This window comes from Centruroides vittatus, unplaced genomic scaffold (assembly GCF_030686945.1).
Source record: "Centruroides vittatus isolate TY-2023 unplaced genomic scaffold, ASM3068694v2 contig_2104, whole genome shotgun sequence".
In the NCBI taxonomy this organism is placed as follows: Eukaryota; Metazoa; Arthropoda; class Arachnida; order Scorpiones; family Buthidae; genus Centruroides; species Centruroides vittatus.
Genome location: NW_027121305.1, coordinates 45,209 through 64,772, shown reverse-complemented (window position 1 = coordinate 64,772; position 19,564 = coordinate 45,209). Strand labels below are relative to the sequence as shown.

General features: G+C 34.0%; 3 protein-coding genes across 3 annotated transcripts; 1 reads left to right on the top strand and 2 right to left on the bottom strand.

Annotated features, from left to right (window-relative positions):
- Positions 1-1,346: 1,346 nt before the first annotated feature.
- On the top strand, positions 1,347-2,314 carry LOC136970696 (hydroxysteroid dehydrogenase-like protein 1). Its single transcript, XM_067265162.1, has one exon. The coding sequence runs from the start codon at positions 1,376-1,378 to the stop codon at positions 2,312-2,314; it is 939 nt and encodes a 312-aa protein (XP_067121263.1). The 5' UTR covers positions 1,347-1,375.
- Positions 2,315-11,864: 9,550 nt separating this feature from the next.
- On the bottom strand, positions 11,865-13,461 carry LOC136970695 (uncharacterized). The gene is made up of 2 exons (XM_067265161.1): positions 11,925-13,461; positions 11,865-11,869 (listed from the first exon to the last, which is right to left on the bottom strand). The coding sequence occupies exons 1-2, from the start codon at positions 13,459-13,461 to the stop codon at positions 11,865-11,867; spliced, it is 1,542 nt and encodes a 513-aa protein (XP_067121262.1).
- Positions 13,462-16,419: 2,958 nt separating this feature from the next.
- LOC136970710 (hydroxysteroid dehydrogenase-like protein 1) lies at positions 16,420-17,627 on the bottom strand. Its single transcript, XM_067265176.1, has one exon. It carries the CDS (start codon positions 17,517-17,519, stop codon positions 16,587-16,589), a length of 933 nt encoding a protein of 310 aa, XP_067121277.1. The 5' UTR covers positions 17,520-17,627; the 3' UTR covers positions 16,420-16,586.
- Positions 17,628-19,564: the final 1,937 nt, after the last annotated feature.

Sequence of the window (19,564 nt, the reverse complement as noted above, 5' to 3'; positions counted from 1 at the left end):
AGAGTTTCTGCGTGATTTGTTCCCATCCGCAAATTCGTGCTAATTCAAAAAGGAATGCAGTTAAATATCTTATATTTAACACTTTCGGGAACCTTTTACCGGTGTTAGACGCAAAACGAAAAATTTCCGTTAACGTTTTCGAACCTAACAGTTCTTCTTCTGACGGTAAAAAACGCAGATCGAATAATGGAACGAGTTATTTTTAAACCGAAATCGAATGCTTCACGATGCAGCTGGTCAGACATGCGCATACGGTGCGAGTGGATGGCGATTAAAGGTCCGTGTCGATGAGGGTCTGCCAGGCGGTGGACAAAATGAGTTCCTCTTTATAGTTAATGCAGGTGGTGGTGCAGCTGTGTTTGTAAATGGAGATAGCCTCCAACCACCTCAGATGTTCAGGGTGAGGCGATGCGATGATATGCCTGGCTTGGTTGAGGGCCGCTTCGATGTCCGGATCGGTGGCGTAAGTTGAGAGTGCCGTAGAATTCCGTACGTGGCGACTTTATATAAGAAGATTACCCGCAAGCGCCGTATTAAAATCGCATACAGAAGACGTCCCACCATCTTGGACATACTCCGTAACGGGAAGGATCCCCCCGACCCCAACAGACTTCCGGGCGTTTATTCCATTCCTCTTAAGGATCACAGGTTTGACAGAAACCTTGTTTACATCGGCTCAACCAAGAGATCCTTGGGGATCAGATTACGTGAGCACAATGCTGATATTCTACATGAGAGAAATTCTACGGCACTCTCAACTTACGCCACCGATCCGGACATCGAAGCGGCCCTCAACCAAGCCAGGCTTATCATCGCATCGCCTCACCCTGAACATCTGAGGTGGTTGGAGGCTATCTCCATTTACAAACACAGCCGCACCACCACTTGCATTAACTATAAAGAGGAACTCATTTTGTCCACCGCCTGGCAGACCCTCATCGACACGGACCTTTAATCGCCATCTACTCGCACCGTATGCGCATGTCTGACCAGCTGCATCGTGAAGCATTCGATTTCGGTTTAAAAATAACTCGTTCCATTATTCGATCTGCGTTTTTTACCGTCAGAAGAAGAACTGTTAGGTTCGAAAACGTTAACGGAAATTTTTCGTTTTGCGTCTAACACCGGTAAAAGGTTCCCGAAAGTGTTGTTTACATCCCCGGTGTTCCTTGATGTATGTAGATATTTATCTTATATTCGTTATCATAAAATTAATAAATATTTTTATTAACTTAAATAATCAAGGCTGCGACCTTTGCTCTTTATCTACGACATATGAATAAACTCGATAGATAATTATATATAAGAGATTGGTTACTAAACGTAAAAACACATCAAAATCTGCTCCGATATATCAGAAAGACAGAATGAAATCATGTTAGAAGCCGTAGAACAAAGTTGCATTTTGGCTTATTTTGGTATATTCTGTACAATTCTCTTTGCCTCGACGTTGATATGGAAGTTTGTCAACGTGTTAAGGATACATCTCTTCTCTCTATTCACCTCGGATTTGAAGGAATTCGGACCGTGGGCCGTGGTCACGGGAGGAAGTTCGGGAATAGGAAGAGGCTACGCTAACGAACTGGCCAAACGAGGTTTACACGTTGTAATCGTAAGCAACGAATTGCAGGCTCTGAAGGCTGCCGCCGAAGAGATTACAACACAATACGGAGTAGAATGTCGCTACATTCAGGCCGATCTCAGCCACGATGATGCCTACGAATACGTCTTCAGCAGTCTGAAGGATACGGATGTTGGCATTTTAGTCAACTGTGCCGGAGTTCTAGGTGACGTTCCGTTTCGGTTACTAGACTTGAGTGAAAAGGGTGTGAATTTATTGATAGAATTAAACATCAAAGCGGTGGTTCACATGACTCGATTGTTTTTACCTTCGATGTTATCTAGAAAAAGAGCCGCCATCGTTACTGTTTCGTCAATGGCCTCCGTAATACCTATGCCATTTTTAAGCGTGTATTCGGCGTGTAAAGCGTTTTCCGATCGTTTCACTCGAGCATTGTCTTACGAATATAAATGGAAAAATGTGAGTTTCCAATCTCTTACTCCTTTTGGGATTTGGACTGGAATGACTCAAAAATGCACTATAGGTTTGAAAAATATCGAGTTGTATAAAACATTAATCCAGGATAGAGATAAATTCGTTAGAAATGCCGTAAGAACAATCAATCTTACGAATCATACAAGCGGTAATTGGCTTTGTGACATCATTTGGTATGCTGCATTGAAAATTGTCAATATTTTCTGGGCACGTTTTGTGTTTAAGTATACATTTTCGTTTAAAAAGTCTTTATACTAATATAATATAATATAATATATTATTAATATTAATATAATAGTTAAACAAACTTTTCATAATCAACAATTATTTATATTTTTATTATAGATTATTAATACAATATACTGTATTTTACATATAAATTTCTATGTAGGAAAACGAGAAATGTATTATAGCAACACTTATAGACTCAACAGAGATGTTGAAGTTATAAACAGAGTTTCCAACAATTTTCAATTTTCCAGATATTTTCAGATTGTTGCGATGAAAACATTGCAGAAATTTTAAAAGTTTTCGGTTTATTTGATGTTACCAAATTCACTCACAGCTGTAAGTCTGTTCAAGTCCTTTCATTGAGTCTTAATTTCTATTGTCGTGTCTTTGCTGTCCGTCCATCCTTTCTTAACTCACAAACGGAATTATATAAGTTAAAATCGATACCAGATTTCAAATGCTTAAACACAAAACTGCCCAATTAAATATAAAAACTTCCGATTCAAACGGGATGTCACGTTATTTTAATTTAAATAATTTTTCTTTGAAAAGTGTTAGATAGATAAGCAGCAAAACTCTATTGCTGGCAGGAAAGTTTGATATACTGGTGCCACACACTATTAATTTGAGATGGAGAGCGTATATTTTAAATTAAACTATTCGATAAAACTGTATTCGTCACAAACTACAAAAACAACCAGTCGTACCTTTAAATGCAGAGCGAATTTTAAGTTTTTTAACGTTTTCAGTATTTTTAAACGCTTTCCTCAGCATAAAAACCGATTGCGTTTGAAAATAAGAACAAAACTCGTTTTTATTTTTAAATGCAATCGAATGCTGTGTTCTGGTTCAATCTGCATTTGGAAACTTTGACCTTTAGATTCCCAATCGTTTAATTACACGTGTATCACTCATACGTAAATCACACACCGTATTTTCTATTTTTATTGTCTGACAATTAATACAAACGCTTATTTCTTTTACAGAGTTTCTGAGTAAATTTCATCACCCCTATAACTATTAAAACTTTTACATATTATTTTTACTTAAAATATATTACTAACGACAATGTTAAAAATTATATTAAATGCTTATGTGAAGAATTATTATGAAAATTCAAGGCGAAGACGACGATCGCAGAACACTTAGAAAAGGATCGGGCAGAGGTATTACAGAGATCTAAAGTCACAACAAACGACATGTTTAAATTTTTAAAAGACTTTTTCTAAAAGTTCATAAATTTGAGAGACCTTCTAATAGTCTAATATGCATTAAAACCGTCAATTAAAATTCCTATCACTCTGAACTCCATCCAGATATTAATGAACTAGTCCTGAAACTTGAATTACAATTATTTTCAGTTTTTTTAACTAAATGATACCAGTTCCATCATCGTTTTCAAATTTTGATGTTAATAATTTTGTTTGTGTAACAAAATAATTTTCGATTAAATTTTTCCTGTTTATTACTACTTATTTAAAATTTATTAAGGAACAATTTAATAAATTTGTACTTTTGTAACGGATTTCTTAATGAAAAATAAAACATGTTAAAAAGAAAATTTATTAATTATTTTAATAATTTGCAAATATTTGTAATAATTGTCTTAATAATTTTACTAATTCCGCTATTCTACAAAGATTTATTTAAGAAATTAAAAAGATTTGTTTGCGAATTGATTTCTGAAAAGGTCAAAATGATAATTCACTAGAAAAAAAAGTTTAACGGAAAATTACTAAAGAATAAATTATAAGAAAAATATTTACTAATCACATTTTAAAATCATTTTGCACATTTGCGATTTTACATTATACACGCAAGTTTTAAACGGTTACCCGCGGGTACCGATAACCAAAGAACACTACTCAGGCCTCGAAAATTAAATAACTTGAAATTTTCAAAGTGTAGCGGCCAGAGGAAATGACGACATTTAAATTGTTAAACATTAATTAATGATGCAGGTTAACACGTGGCAATTTGGCGTCGAAAATACCACGATGTTTACAAAGGCAGAAAAAGTGAGAAATAGCGATAGATCACTAAAATAGTTGAGAAAAAGTAATTAATTTAAAATCTAATTCGTCAAAGTCTGTTTTCATTCAAAAAAAGTTATTTGTTTGTATGAAATCGAAGTTTGGTTTGGTTTCGGCAACGCGACACGTGGGCCATCTTTCGAGGGGGATGCCTCTGGAGATGGCATCCAATGGAAAGTTATTAATGCGAAGAAAACCCAGAAAACTACGTGGTTAGTCTGTTGGCTAGGCGGGAACCCACGGCTAACTACGGGCATTCTGTGATTTTATTCGCTTTGTCATTGGGCTTACGAAATCTATCTTTAACGGTAAAAATAATAGCATGTTAAACTTGTTAATGTAAATTCAACAATTACAATCAACGAAATTTCGATACTTGGGCGACACTCGAATGACGTAAAATCACAGTGAAATCTGTTCAAATTACAGTTGACAAGTTTAACGTGTTGGAAACAATACTGTCAATACGTTTTATTTACGAGCTTCTCATTTATACTTCGATTCTAATTTGCACTTCTTTTCTCAGTTCTCAAAAGGTCGAGAAGGATGAGCATTAAAATTGGATAAATACGGTAACAACGTCTTTTCAAAAGAGACTTGTTGACATTTTGCGAAAATAGTGATAATCGATAAAGTGACAGTTGAAATTGTAAACCGGATCTAAACCCTGCAATCAGTGTAAATTGTATACATTGCTGAAGTGTAGACGGATTCTTCATACCGTTCACTCGGACACCTTGAAACTAGTCGCAATCGGACCTTCAAAACAAACTAACTGCTATACTCGGTTGCCAACTCTTCCGGAGAATATTATCGTAGCTGCCTTTTGAAATTATCGTACACTTATCTCGAGCCGTTACACTTACACAATCTTTCTAGATAAAGAAATCTCTCAAAGAAATCTCTAGATAAAGAAATATAAACTAGGTTTCCCTACGTCAGAATCTCTTAAACGTTTTATCTGCGACTCCTTCACACAGCAAAAGAATGTTTAGACTCGCCATGTCCAACTTGCGGCCCACTCGATGTTTTTGTTCGACCCTTTTAAAACAGTAATTATTCTGTATAGATTTTTATTTCAATGAAATATCACATGTATAGTTAAATACATTAATATGGTGTATAACACCTTATTCCGTACACTCAGAAATTAAAATAGTTATTAAATATTTTTTAATAAAGCTTCAAATGTATTACATGTAATATACTGTATATGTATGTACAGTATCGTATATATTGTTTATATATATGTATTTAATCAGTATATTTACAACAAATGTTTTTAAATTGGTGTTTTTGTGTAATGAAATTATATTTCCTTAAATCTGCTATATTTGTGTAATAAATGTCAAACAATAGACACATTCTTAATTTACAACGATCTTCTGTGTTTCCGATAAACGATAAGAGACTTTATTCTTTTCTTTAAATTCTTTGGAAATGAGCCTAATAAAATTTAAATTAGAATTATACATTTACATGTGCATATAGATTTTAAATTTCAAATAATTCCGTATTAACATTGTTAACGGGTTTAATTTTGTTCTACTGCTCAAGTTATTTGATTATAATTTGCCACCAAGGGACGTTTCGTGTAACAGTTATGTTCTGTAGGTCATTTCAAAATCGGATGACCGTTAGTTACTGTTTTCTTTTGTTTTTGATCTGTCAGCCATTTTTAATAAAGTTATTCTGTTTGGCTATCTCTGCTAATTAAATCGTAATTAAAGAAATTTTAGAAATTGAGAGAAGAAATTTGAATTTTTATTAATGAAAATGACCAGAATATTTCTCAATTATATCATGGACAGCGGGTTTTGGATTTATGTTTCCTTACAAATATCGCAATTAAATTAAACGAACTTAATAAGGTGTGAAAACAAATTGATCACAGACTGTCATCAAAATATAAAAGCATTCACAGCAAAACTCAAAGTTTATGAAAGTCAGTTAAAATCAAAATCTGCAATTAATCGTGCAAAATTACATAAATTTAATAGTGGCGAAAGACATTTTTCTAAATATGCAGAAGAAATTACTAATCTAAGAGAATTTCGAGAATGATTTTCATATTTAAAAATTTATGAGAACGTTATAATATAATCGAGATGGGTTGATAATAATAATAATAAGCACAGAGCCCAAACGGTTGAGTTGAAAATTGAAATTCAGTACACGATTAGGGTACGTCATGAGAATGTACACAAAGAAGGAATTTTCCGAAGTTTTTCCCCGCGGGAAAGACAGAGGAAGTTAAAAATTACCCTGAATACAGATTTTACTGTAATTATAGATGTGGTTTTTTGCTGGAAAACGAGCATATTTTTAGACCCATCTAAAAATTCCCTAATTAGTCTCGGAAGAGGGAGACCTAATTCTTACACCCGGTAAAAACGGGTAAGATCGGCTATAATCTAATAATCTTAACCTTCGCTATCGTTACTTTTTTAGCCCGAGCAACGCCGGGCTCATCTGCTAGTATATGTAGTATTTTCTTATGTCCATTTGACATTATTGTGGAACAATATCCAACAAATTTGCAGATAGATTTGATAGATCTCCAGTCATGTTTTGAACTGAAATACATGTTTGAGGACAATAACAAAGTTCAGTTTTATACAAAATACGTCTTCAATGATAAATTCCCTGACCTAAAATAAAAATTCTACAGCTGCTATGGGAATCACCTATCTTTGAGAATCTTTTTCCTCAAAATTGAAGATTGTTAAATGTGAAAGTCATAATATATTGACCGATAAAAACTTGAAAAACCAACTATGTTATACAACATCAAAAATACCTGTTGATGTTAAAAAATTAAGTGAAAAAATTGAAAAGCAAGTTTCACATTAAAATACGTGCAAAATACAGTATAACTGTATGTGTTTTGTTGTAAAGAAATATGTGCGGCCCACAGTGTATTTAAATTTACGTTTTTTTATATATGTTTTTAACGTGTTAACGCATTAAGCGCCACAATAATGGATCATAAAATACTAGTAGCCCGGGCCGCCCCTAGTTGGCGTTCTAGCAGCAACGGTGTCATAAATAATAAATTCATATCAATGTGAAATGTTTTCATATCAACGGAGAATTTTTTCTCTTTTCGTGGGGATTTTCCTCCTCACGGGGGAAGAAAATTTATTTTTCCATGGGTTACGGATTACCCCCAAACGGGGAGAGGATAATCCTTAACCCCCTCCCCCCACGAAGAAAGCATTCTAGCAGCAGCGGTGTGATTCTTGGAGTAGATCAGAGGTTCCCAATCGTTTTTATACTGCGACTCCCTTTACAGGCTGTAATTTTTTTGCGACGCCCTTCTAAAAGAAGATACTTACGTGTAGCTCTAGCAGACATTAAAATTACTTTATTATTCAAAGAAAACTCTAAAGAATATAGAATCTTAATAATTATTATTTATTAGAAAGCATAACAGTACAATTAATGAGAAGGATGAGCTTGCTTTTCTGAGCATAACTTTTTAAATTGGGGCTGAAGTTTTGAAATGGCTACTCTCGTTTCTTTTTCTAAATTTATTTGTGACCTGTATTTCGACTTGATTACTGCAACTGCAGAAAGCCGGTTTCACACAAGTACGACGTAGCAAACGGGGTAAAAGAACCTTCAAAGTTGTAGTACCGATAGGAGGATATTCTTGGGATATATTGCTCCAAAATTCAAATAGTTTTTCTTTATCGAATCGTAGTTTTAGGCTCGTATCACAAGATAGTTCTAACAGCTGTTCTTCATCGACTGTTGAAAGTGTAGATGGGTGGGGTTGGGGGTGGGGTTGATTGGAATGGGTCTCTAATCCAATCGTATTGATCTAGATTATTGGGAAAATATGTATCAAAATATGTGCTTAATGTTGACAAGTGTTGGATAAATATCAATTGCAAACTTGGCTTCAGATTTTGAATAAATTTTTCTTGCAGAAAGCCATTTAAAACAAGAAAACAGTCAGTATTTCCTTGCTCCTCTTCTATTTTTCTTATCTACAACAGCAACTTCTTTTTAAACGCTGCAATTTTATCAGCCAGTTGCAGTATATGTTTCGTTTCCCTGCAGTGATTTATTAAGGACATTTAATTTCTCAAATATGTCGTAAAGGTACGTCAGTTTTATTAAGAAGTCAGTATCTTTAAACTTTTCTGCGTCACGATGCGATTCTATCAATAAATACATGTGAGAGTGTGTTACCTCTCGACAACTAACGAGAGTTACAGTAATAAAGTAAAGATGTATGCTCGGCACCCAAATCTTTACAAAGCTTTTGGAAAAATCTTGTCTTCACGGGTCTTGTTTTCATAAAGTTTACCACTTTAATAATTATATCCATCACAAGATTCAATTCAGGTGAAATATTTTTTGTAGCCAGGGCCTCCCTGTGTATGACGCAATGTGTCCATTTTGCATTTGGAGTCTGAATTGGTTTTAATAAGAGCTTGAAGTCCTCCATACTGCCCTGACATTGCGCGACCTCCATCCGTACACACACCGACACAGTTTTTCCTATTGAATGTTACTTTCTTCCATGCATGAATCTATGATCGCAAACAAATCACTAGCCTTCCCGGTATCAGTCATTTCTTTGCAAAATAACAATCCTTACATACATTTATTTCTTCCATATACTGCACGTAACATATTAATAGAGCGTCATTATTACTGTCTGTCGATTCATCCCGTTGAATGGCAAATAAACCAGAAAGTTTTCCCCAGGATTTGCTCATTAATATTTCCAGCTATGTCATCAATGCGATGACTAATCGTATTGTTAGAAAGATGACACCAAATGTACAGTACATGTGAGGTTAGCCAGATGGGGGAGAAAGTGTCACGACAACCTAGCGGTCAGCACTGTCGTGTGGGAGTGGAAAAATTTACGATTTTACGAAAAGGTTTGCGATGGAGACAGGTCTTCCATCGCAAACCTTTTATTAAGTATAAAAAATGACGCTTACAACTACTCTTTTTCTTCGGCGTAAGGCCTATCCGTCGGGTGAATCAGTCTGCGTAAAAAATGTTCAGTCAATTCGACGGTCGGTTTCTCTTCTTCTTGCTAAGATGAGAAGAAAGTAGACCTCGGGGCGCACAACACAACTAGCAGGGATGATTTTCCGGCGGCGGGACCTGTACGATACTTGCCGGGATGAGATGGCGAAAATCTATCCCAAAACGTCGACCAACTTTCCGTTGTTGAACAGCAACCAATATCCGAGACCGGAGCACTCCAAAAGTAAGAACTAATAACTGAGAGAGCGTCACAACCCTTCTTTGACGGTTTTTATGAGTTTCTTTTGAGTCCCAGATCGAACATTCTGATAGGTCGGTGCCGACTTGTACCCCCTCGTTACGAATTGTAACGAGACCGGAACCCAGATCGTGGGATGAGTCAATCTCCGCTGACAATTCGATCCCTACCGAAGATGTTCGATCACAGTACTCAAATTAATCTATTGTTTCAACCTGAGAAGTCTGACTTTTTCGGAAATTTCTACAAACATTCTTTTTATGGACATAAAATATTTATTTTTTTATTTTTTTATTTAAGCATTCTGGTACAAAGACCCTGATGCGGGGATAGAACAAAACAAAGTATACATAATCTTATAAAATAACAGAACATATTTCACAAATATATTCATCAATTGTAATAATTTAAAATTATAATTGCAAAATTTATAAACTAAATCCAAATCAGAAAATAAAACTTAAAGAACTACTTGGGAGAACTATCCGAAAAAAGAAATTAGCAACCAACAAAGCTAAAACTTACCTAGAAAAAGAAAAAAACAGCAATTCAAACCAATTGTTCAAAAGAAAATCGGATAGTCTCCCAAGCAGTCCAAGCAGCCACAGATTAAATAGTAGGCAGACCACGCCCCGAAACGTAATTTACATAAATAAGCACAGCTTTCGCTTTAAGCCTAAAAAAGCAATGAAAAAGAAATCGAAAAATCAAATATACAATAAACATTATGAAATAATCAATTTAACCCTCTTTATGAAAATAAATACCTTAAAGAATAAATCAAAATCAGAAATAACTTTTTTAAACTGATTAAATGAAAAATTGGGAACCCCAAAAGTCTCCTCACGTAATTTTGACAAAAGAGGACAAACAGCAATAATATGAAATGCATCCAATGGTAAGTCCGCCACACCACATATGCAAATGTCCCTTCTGTAATTACATAAAAAACTTAATGAATTACATCTTATTTGCATTAATACGGCCATAACATTAGAAGAAAAATTACTATTATAAATAGAACAATCAAAAAAAGGTTTATTCAAACTCTTATACCATTCACAATAAGAACTTAATAATATGCCATGATTCAACTTCAAAATATAATTATCAAAATTATTTAACTTTAATAAATAAACACTATTAAAATCCTGTAACAAATTATCAAAATCGATTCCATTCCTTGAACAACTAGCCCACCAATACTTCGACAAAGGCAACTGAACATGTTTCACAACATAACGTAAACAAATCTTACTAAGGCGTTCTTCATTTAAACTCAACGTTCTAAAAATCCAATTAACAGATTTGTTCAGGATCAAACAAGACAAAGGAATCAATGAACATTCCATAGACACTAGATAACTAGGAGTACACCTTGGAAGCCCATACATTCTCTTAACAAAAGTAGTTAATACCGTATCCAAACTCTCCGCCTGAAACCCCCACACCTCCGAAGCATAAAGGAGAGATGAGCCCACCACGGCATTAAATAACCTTAACCGATCCTTCAAATTACACAACTTAGCAGACTGACACATATGAATAACTTTGTCCATTTTTATCTCAGCATTAACTTGACAAGACCTCACATGTGTATTAAAATAACCATTACTTTTAAAAATTACACCTAAATACTTATATTGAGATACAACCGAGATTGGAACACCTCGAAACCACCATTTGTCAGCCTTAGAAGCCTTACCACCATTTCGAAAAACCACAATTTTTGATTTAGCAAGATTCAATTGTAAACTATTATCGCTTAAATAATTATCCAGAAGGTCAATCGACCTCTGTAATGACCTCGGAGAATCCGCCACAATTACCACATCATCCGCATACGCTAATACTTTAACAGACACCCCACCAACAACTATACCATCTCCGCCGGAATCATCAATACAATTTAATAAATCATTTAAAAATAAACTAAAAAGAATAGGGCTTAAGATACAACCCTGTTTAACACCCTTATCAGAAAAGAAAGGCTGAGAACAAAAATTCCTCCATTTAATCCTAACATTCGAACCACTATATAACTCTGCCAATAAGGATACAAACTTAAAACTTAATCCAAACTTTAATAATTTCCTCCATAATAAATCCCTATCAACAGAATCAAATGCTGATGCTAAATCTATAAAAAAAGCATAAACCTTACGCCGTTTCCTACTTAGTGTCTTAGAGATAACAGTATGCAGAATAAAAATATTATCAACAGTAGAGTAACCTGCACGGAAACCAGCCTGACTCTCTGACAGAATATCTCTCAAATTCAACCAACTAATTAACCTGTAATACAAAACTCTACAAAAAATCTTAGAGACACAACACAACAACGAAATACCTCTGTAATTAGTAAGCACCGACCTTGAGCCACCCTTAGGCACCGGAACCAATAAAGAACTCTTCCATTCATCTGGAATAACACCAGTTCTCAGAACCTTATTAAAATTATCTAATAAACAGAGAAAAGCACTATCAATTTTCCAAAATTCAGTAGGAATACCATCTATTCCAGGAGCACCGCCAACAGTCGACTTACTTAAAACGACTCTAAATTCCTCCTCCGAGATGCAAGAATCCAATATTTCGTTTGACCAAGTCACACAATCATTAAAAACCACTAAATCAACATCATATGGACTTTCAGAGCCATAAAGGGAGAAAAAATAACTAAACCAATCAAATAAACTAATATTAACCTTAGCATAATTTCCTCTTGCTTTACATAAATTCCAAAATAATCCATTATTTTTATAAAAATTTTTAACATTTTGTAACCTTTTACAAAATTCTTTCTTCTTTGCTAAACATAATTTTTTTACCAAACTTCGGTATAACACAAAAACTCTCCTCTGAGCCGGCAAACCATTTTTCTTGAACTCTAACCAAGCTCTATTTCTGGCTCTAATCATTAATCGACAATCCAAGTCAAACCAATCATTAATTCCAACCATAGTCTTTTTCCTTTGAGTCAATCCTTTCACTTTGGCAAAATCCAATATCACCTTACTTAGCTCCAACAAAGATAAATTGGGAGTCTGCTCCAAGCAACGCCACAAATCAGCGGACAACGACTCCAACTGACCACTGTCCCAGAAAATCCTCTGGTAACAAGTACCAGAACCGCCCAAAGAATCTATGGCACGATCTTCCAAATAAAGTACTATCGGGCAGTGATCGGACCAAAAACAACTCTCTACTCTAAAACATTTAATACAGTTCCACACAGAAGGAGTAACCATTCCCAAATCAATTACTGAGGACCCTCGGTTAGAAACAAAAGTAAACTCTCCCGCTTCATCACCAGAAGCACGACCATTTAAAATTATTAGATCATTATCTGCACAATACTCAAGAACTTTCAGTCCTCTCACATTCATATTTACATCTTTGGAGGCTCTACTTCTCTTATTAACAGCAATACCACTACTATCACATATATTTGTCGAAATCACATTATCGTTACCAGTCCGTGCATTAAAATCACCCAACCAAATCCAATTCGATTCGTCGACCTCAAACCTGGACAGTACATCAAAAATTTCTTGCCACCTTTGTTCCTGCATATAAACAAAACCAATATTAAACTCTCCTAATGGTAGCAGAATATTAATCAATACAATATAACTATCCCTATAAATAATATTAAATTTCAAAGATGATTTAATGCAAAGCAACCAACCAGCCATAGGTCTACCCCTACTGTGAGCCCTCAAAGCATCACCAACAATACAATGATATTCTCTTAATTCCTCCCAATAGCATCTGCTCCCACCCTTAATAAACCAAGTTTCCGATAAAAAGACCACATCATACTTCAATAAATAATTCCAAAAAGACCGCGGTTTATTACCAATCCCAGCACAATTCCACGCCATAATAGAAAACACAGAAGACATTACTGGTTGCTATGAGATCGGCACCACCTTAGCTGATACTTCATCGACTTTATACCGAACTCCATCTACCAGTAACTTATCATAACTTAACCGGACACTTCTTGCTCCTTCTTCCCTTTTTTTCTTCCCAAATACTCTTAGGTTGTATCTAATATCTCGCAAACGTTTAGAAAAGTCATCATACACGAAAACATTAAGATTCCGATTCTCAAATACAGTCTTTTTAAACCTCAATTTATCACTAAAAGACCCAAATTGGCAAATCACTGGTCTGGGTTTATCTCCAACTCTCTTCCCAACCCGATACGCGTTTACAATATGCAACGAGGATAAATTTAATGTATTAACCGCAAAAGAATTAACAGTGTCAAATATTTCCAAAGAAGTCTCCTCTTTCCTCTCTTCCAATCCGTGGATAACAACATTGTTCATCCTTCTCTGATTATCCATAATATCCAGTTCTCTCTCAAAAGAAGAAAATTTCGTGAAAATTTTATCCATATCCAACGAATGCCCAACACCGGTTACCTCCCCTCCAACCTTTGACTCAACCACCCCCAACCTCATCTCGAAGTCAATCAACGCCTCATCTACATTCTGAAGCCACTCTGTCAGATGATCCAGTCTTCTGATAAATTCATCAACCTTACCGTTCAGCGAAACATGCAATCGCAATAGAAGCCTAACTCCCTCTGTCACATCAAAATTTGAGTCCTGTAATAAATTCGCAATATCCTCTTCACCAGAAGAAGTCTCACCCCTAAACCTAGCTGTTGATCGTTCAGGAACGGTTGGAGAAAAGGTCTTCCTCTTCCGAGCCTGGGACATAATTATAAACTAGACTTACCTAGAAAAAGAAAAAAACAGCAATTCAAACCAATTGTTCAAAAGAAAATCGGATAGTCTCCCAAGCAGTCCAAGCAGCCACAGATTAAATAGTAGGCAGACCACGCCCCGAAACGTAATTTACATAAATAAGCACAGCTTTCGCTTTAAGCCTTAAAGAATAAATCAAAATCAGAAATAACTTTTTTAAACTGATTAAATGAAAAATTGGGAACCCCAAAAGTCTCCTCACGTAATTTTGACAAAAGAGGACAAACAGCAATAATATGAAATGCATCCAATGGTAAGTCCGCCACACCACATATGCAAATGTCCCTTCTAGAAAAAGAAAAAAACAGCAATTCAAACCAACTTTTTCGGAAATTTCTACAAACATTCTTTTTATGGACATAAAATATTCATTTTTCGTTTTCCCTATTTTTTCTCGTTTGACGGTTTCTTTTTACAACATAAAATTATTTTAATTATCATTATTATTAGTTTGTATTTAGAAAATTTTCTTTTTCTTTTTTGCATAAATTCTAGACCCATTTCCGAAGCTTCACATACAGTACCCTGGGGGTAACGTTGTTTACAGGGTGATCGGAGATAGAGTAATTGCAGTTTGGTAGCATTTGAACAGCCGTAGATAAGAATAGAGACTGTTGTTGAACCTTGATGTTTGTAGTTCTGATGTAGTAGTTCAGAACCTATTATACAATACATAGTGGCAAAGGAAAATGCTCTGCTAGAATCAGAGAGGCATTAGTAGAAACAGTTCTGCAGCACTTTGAAATTCTGATGGTAAACTGTCTTTGAAGAGAGAGTAATTTACTTGCTACTGAATTTTTACTAGTTACATGACTCCAGGTATGGGCCGCGTAAAGTAGCATTGGTTGTGTTGCCCCATTATATAGAGTTTTATAAGCTTTATGATTTTGTTCCCAAGTGCACCTAGCACATTTTATCAGCATATAGTTTATTTTCTTGGGTTTAGCCAAGATGTAACTAATATGGCAACGGAATATGGTTTTTCTCTATTCTCTCTTGTTTTATTTTGTATGAAGTTTCTGTTTACACGTGCACTAGCTGGCCGATTCGTCAATGTTTTATGCGTCGTTTTGTGAAAATTAAAATTAATATAAAAATGAATATTATGACGTTGATTAATGACAATAATAATAAAAATATTGTTAATAATTAGAAAATAAAGTTCTTAAAATAAATTGTTCATTCGAATTTATTAAATTTTTATATTTTTAAATTTGTTCACATAGTCTTTTATAAATAATTAATATGTACTCGCACTATTAACTAATTAATAATTATATATTTTGGACCTAAGGTTTTTAGGGTTTCATTTAAAAAATTTATTTTTGTTAAAATCTTTCTATAAAATTATGCCTAAATATTACGTAAGATAGGAAAGGGAAGGGGATCAAAGAAAATATTACGGTTTCTTACACAGGGGTGGGTGGGGATCCAGAATGGCTAAAATCGCCCTTACGAAATTTATGGACGGCCCCTAACTCCTCTTGTCGAAATTTTCTGAAATTTTCCAGGAAGGTTTGTGTATTAGGGGCATGGATGCTGTTAAATTTTGGTCGTTAATTAGTCGACAGGGTGGGGAGAGAGAAAGAGAGAGTCGTGTGTCCCATCTCGAGTAGGATCGAACTTAATGAAGACTTTAATCCTTACTAGCATTTAAAATTTTGTATCAAACGAGAAAAAAAATCGAGATAAACAGTTTTCGAGATATACAGATTCCTTACACAGTAAACAGAAATAGGCTCGATTGGAGGTACGGTATTTTATTAACACAACAGCAAGTACAGTACACACCTGTAATAAGTATTAATAAAAGTTTTTAACATGCCTTAACAAAAATAGAATACAATAAAAATAGAAATACCTTAACTGTTTAAGAATGCATAATCTAATACAATATGCTACTATATATACAAATTTTCCGTTAAGCAAGTATTCTTCATTAAGAACAGTTGAGAATAACGTACAAATCGGTAGCTCGATATTTGTAACAAATGTTAAATTGTGTCAAATATAAAATTATGTATAAAGTTTATTAACAGTAATTAATTAAATATAAAAAAATCTTTATTTATTGAACATTACAAACTCCCAAAACAGCGAAACAAAGTGGCATAAAGTGATAAGCTGAAATTATAGCACAATACAATGTAATAACACCATGAATATGATGTGTTACATAACAAGACGTCAAAATTGTAATTAAATTTATAGCATATAATTTTCTTTAGTCATTTGTTTATATTTTTGTACTTTTCGGATTCAATAAAAAATTTTTTCGAAATGAAATTGTATAAAAAGGCTGGACACATTTGGGAAAAATAATGCTGAATTTTGTGTAACCAGTAACCTGTATAACTGTCAGTTTTCCCAATAGACATTATCCAACTTTTACAAAACTTTTCACACGAAGTAACTATCCCAAACTTTTTTAAATACGGTCTATTAATTACATTTCTAGTATTGACAGAACACGGAGTGAGTGATTGCAGTAGTACACCCGTATCTGTTAATTCAATGTTAACCGCTTTGGTAAATAAATGCATGAATCTTTTACAAGAGGAATATACGGCCATGTAAGAAACTGGAAATGCCGAAGCCGAAGATGACACATTAATAATAACTCCGTTTTTCTTCTTAGAATACAAGTTTATTAATCTGTAAGTAGTATTAACAATAATGTCCATATTTAAAGCTATTAACTTCAACGTATTTTCTTCTGTCTCGTCTAAAAAGTAGCAAGGAATATTGCCGCAAACACCGGCGCAATTTATAAAGATCCCTATGTCTTTGTCTTCAATTTTGCTCCATATATAGTCGCATACTTCTTTCCCAGCTGTTAAATCGGCGAATACGTAACTACACTCGACATCAAATTCTGCTTTGATATCTTCAGTCGTAGACTGGAGTTGTTCTAATTCGTTACCAATAAGGATAAGCTTCAAACCGGATTTTGCTAGCTCAATAGCTGTATGTTTTCCTATACCCGAGCTTCCACCAGTGACTACAGCCCATTCTCCATATTTTTTAAGGTCTTGTTTAATAAACTTTGGAAGTACATAGAGCTTGATTCCCCAGAGAAGTTTTTTCAGAAACGATAACGTGCATACGGATATAAAAATGATGCCAAAGTATGCCAGAAAATAATGACACGTTTCTAACATCGTAACAGTTATAATAAATTTGCTTTAAATTATTGAATCAGAAAATTATATTTGGAAAATTTATGTAATGATATCTTCGGTTAAAAACCTGTTCCTTCAAATAAGAGGTTAATTTGTTTACTTTTAATCTGTAATTAAATCATTGAAATTTTACAGAAGTTTAATAAAAATTCGACGAAGAAAAACAAAGAATTTATTAAAATTGAAAGAATGAAATAAAATAATGAAGAGTAAATAATAAAAATAGAAATAATTCAATCACAAAAAACAAGAATAAAGCACGATCACAGAATTTTATATTTATTTAGACTTTTTCTATAAATAATTTTATAAACAGAAATAATATAACGATGTTTCTGCATTAGAAATAATTGTTTTTTCTTTTGATAATTTAACAAGTGTTAAGCAAATTATTTTAGAATACACCTGGAAAGAATTATAGAAAACGTCAGAAACTATTCTTGTATCTACGACAAAAAGCATCCTGATTGCGAGAATGAATGTCTAAAACGAGCAATATGGAAAGCCATAGGAAGAGCCTTTAATTTAGGAGAGTATATGATAAAAAAAAGCCGAGCTAAGTACAGTATAGTATTTCAATAGTATGATAATAAAAGTAAATATACGTAAACAAAGATATTATCTTTACTACATTTGTAATTACAGTAGAGAAAAAATCGTAGAATATAGCCTAATCGTTGTTTTTATAGCGATATATCACATACTCTATACAGTATAAAATTTTATATAAACAAGCTAAATTGGAGAATTTTATTGTATAAATTTATACAGACCCATTTAAAACGTTTTGAGAAAATTAATAGTTATAACAACCAAGCTAGGATGATTTGTTTTCACTAATTTATGAGCGAAAAAAATGTTTACATTGGACTTTTACAGCGACGAACGCTATAAAAGCTTCACGAATGCAAATAGCTCACGTGATTAACCATTAAAATAATTAATGTTTTTTAACCTTTTCCTAGCACATTCAAGCTGATAATTTTTCTTGCGGCACCCCTACTTCTTTATCAATATAAAATTATTACACGTCAGAAGCGACGAGCTAACAGCGTTGAGTTTTTCGGCTTCTGTTCAAGTGTTTAACGCCTAAATAGAAGCCAGTTCCCATAGAAAGTATTTCGGAGAGGAACAGATCATCCCAGTGTTGCAATGCCTTTTCCACCAATTCATTTCGCGACACCTCTGAAGTGAAGTGAGACACCCTGGTTGAAATCCATTGAGTTTATGGATTAAAAACTATCACTATAATTATGAAAATTTTCAAAGTTAAGCAGAATTTAATATTCGAAAGTTAAAAAAAAATAACCAAATTAAATTGTTAAAGATACAATATTAATTTCCTTACGAATTTATAGAGGTAGAACTCATAGAACGAAACTTATTTTCCATGTTAATGTAACCATTCTTAATTTAAATTACATAAGATGCCTTTTTTTACCTTTGAGCTCTAAGCAGTAAGAATACAGCAGATTTTTCACATAAACATTATTCGATAAAGGCTGCGAAGAACTGGCCAAACAGCTGGGGCAACCTCGAAATTTCCAGTTGCCATTTCGAAAATTATTGAGAATCGATACTGGCCTCGAAAACAGGTTTCCAGGGTGGAAGGATTAACTTATTCTTAGGTCGAGGTCGTTAATAATACAAGGTTATTCAAAATAATGTCAACATCGATATACAGAAATTGTACATGTAACGTATACATACGTTCGTTTTTGTTTTCTTTGCAGTTGATCGAAATGACAACGAGATTATTTAGATAAAACAGTTACTACCATATTAATGTTAACATTTTTTGATCCGTATAACAATAAAAACCAGGAAATTTTTTTAACTACACTAAATAAAACAAAGCAGAGATCGGTGACAAACAATAAATAAAAATGACAAAAACAACCAAATTCAAGCTCAGTCGACAGGGCTTATCTGAGACAGGAATGTCGAAAGCTTATTCACCCCATTTTAGTTAAAACGAGGAGAAAACGTATGATTTTACTTAGGACCTTTCAATGCTAGGGACT

What these genes read in the sequence shown, in the direction of transcription:
- LOC136970696 (XM_067265162.1), top strand. Translation starts at nt 1,376, where the DNA reads ATGTTAGAAGCCGTAGAACAAAGTTGCATTTTGGCTTATTTTGGTATA.
- LOC136970695 (XM_067265161.1), bottom strand. Translation starts at nt 13,461, where the DNA reads ATGGCGTGGAATTGTGCTGGGATTGGTAATAAACCGCGGTCTTTTTGG.
- LOC136970710 (XM_067265176.1), bottom strand. Translation starts at nt 17,519, where the DNA reads ATGTTAGAAACGTGTCATTATTTTCTGGCATACTTTGGCATCATTTTT.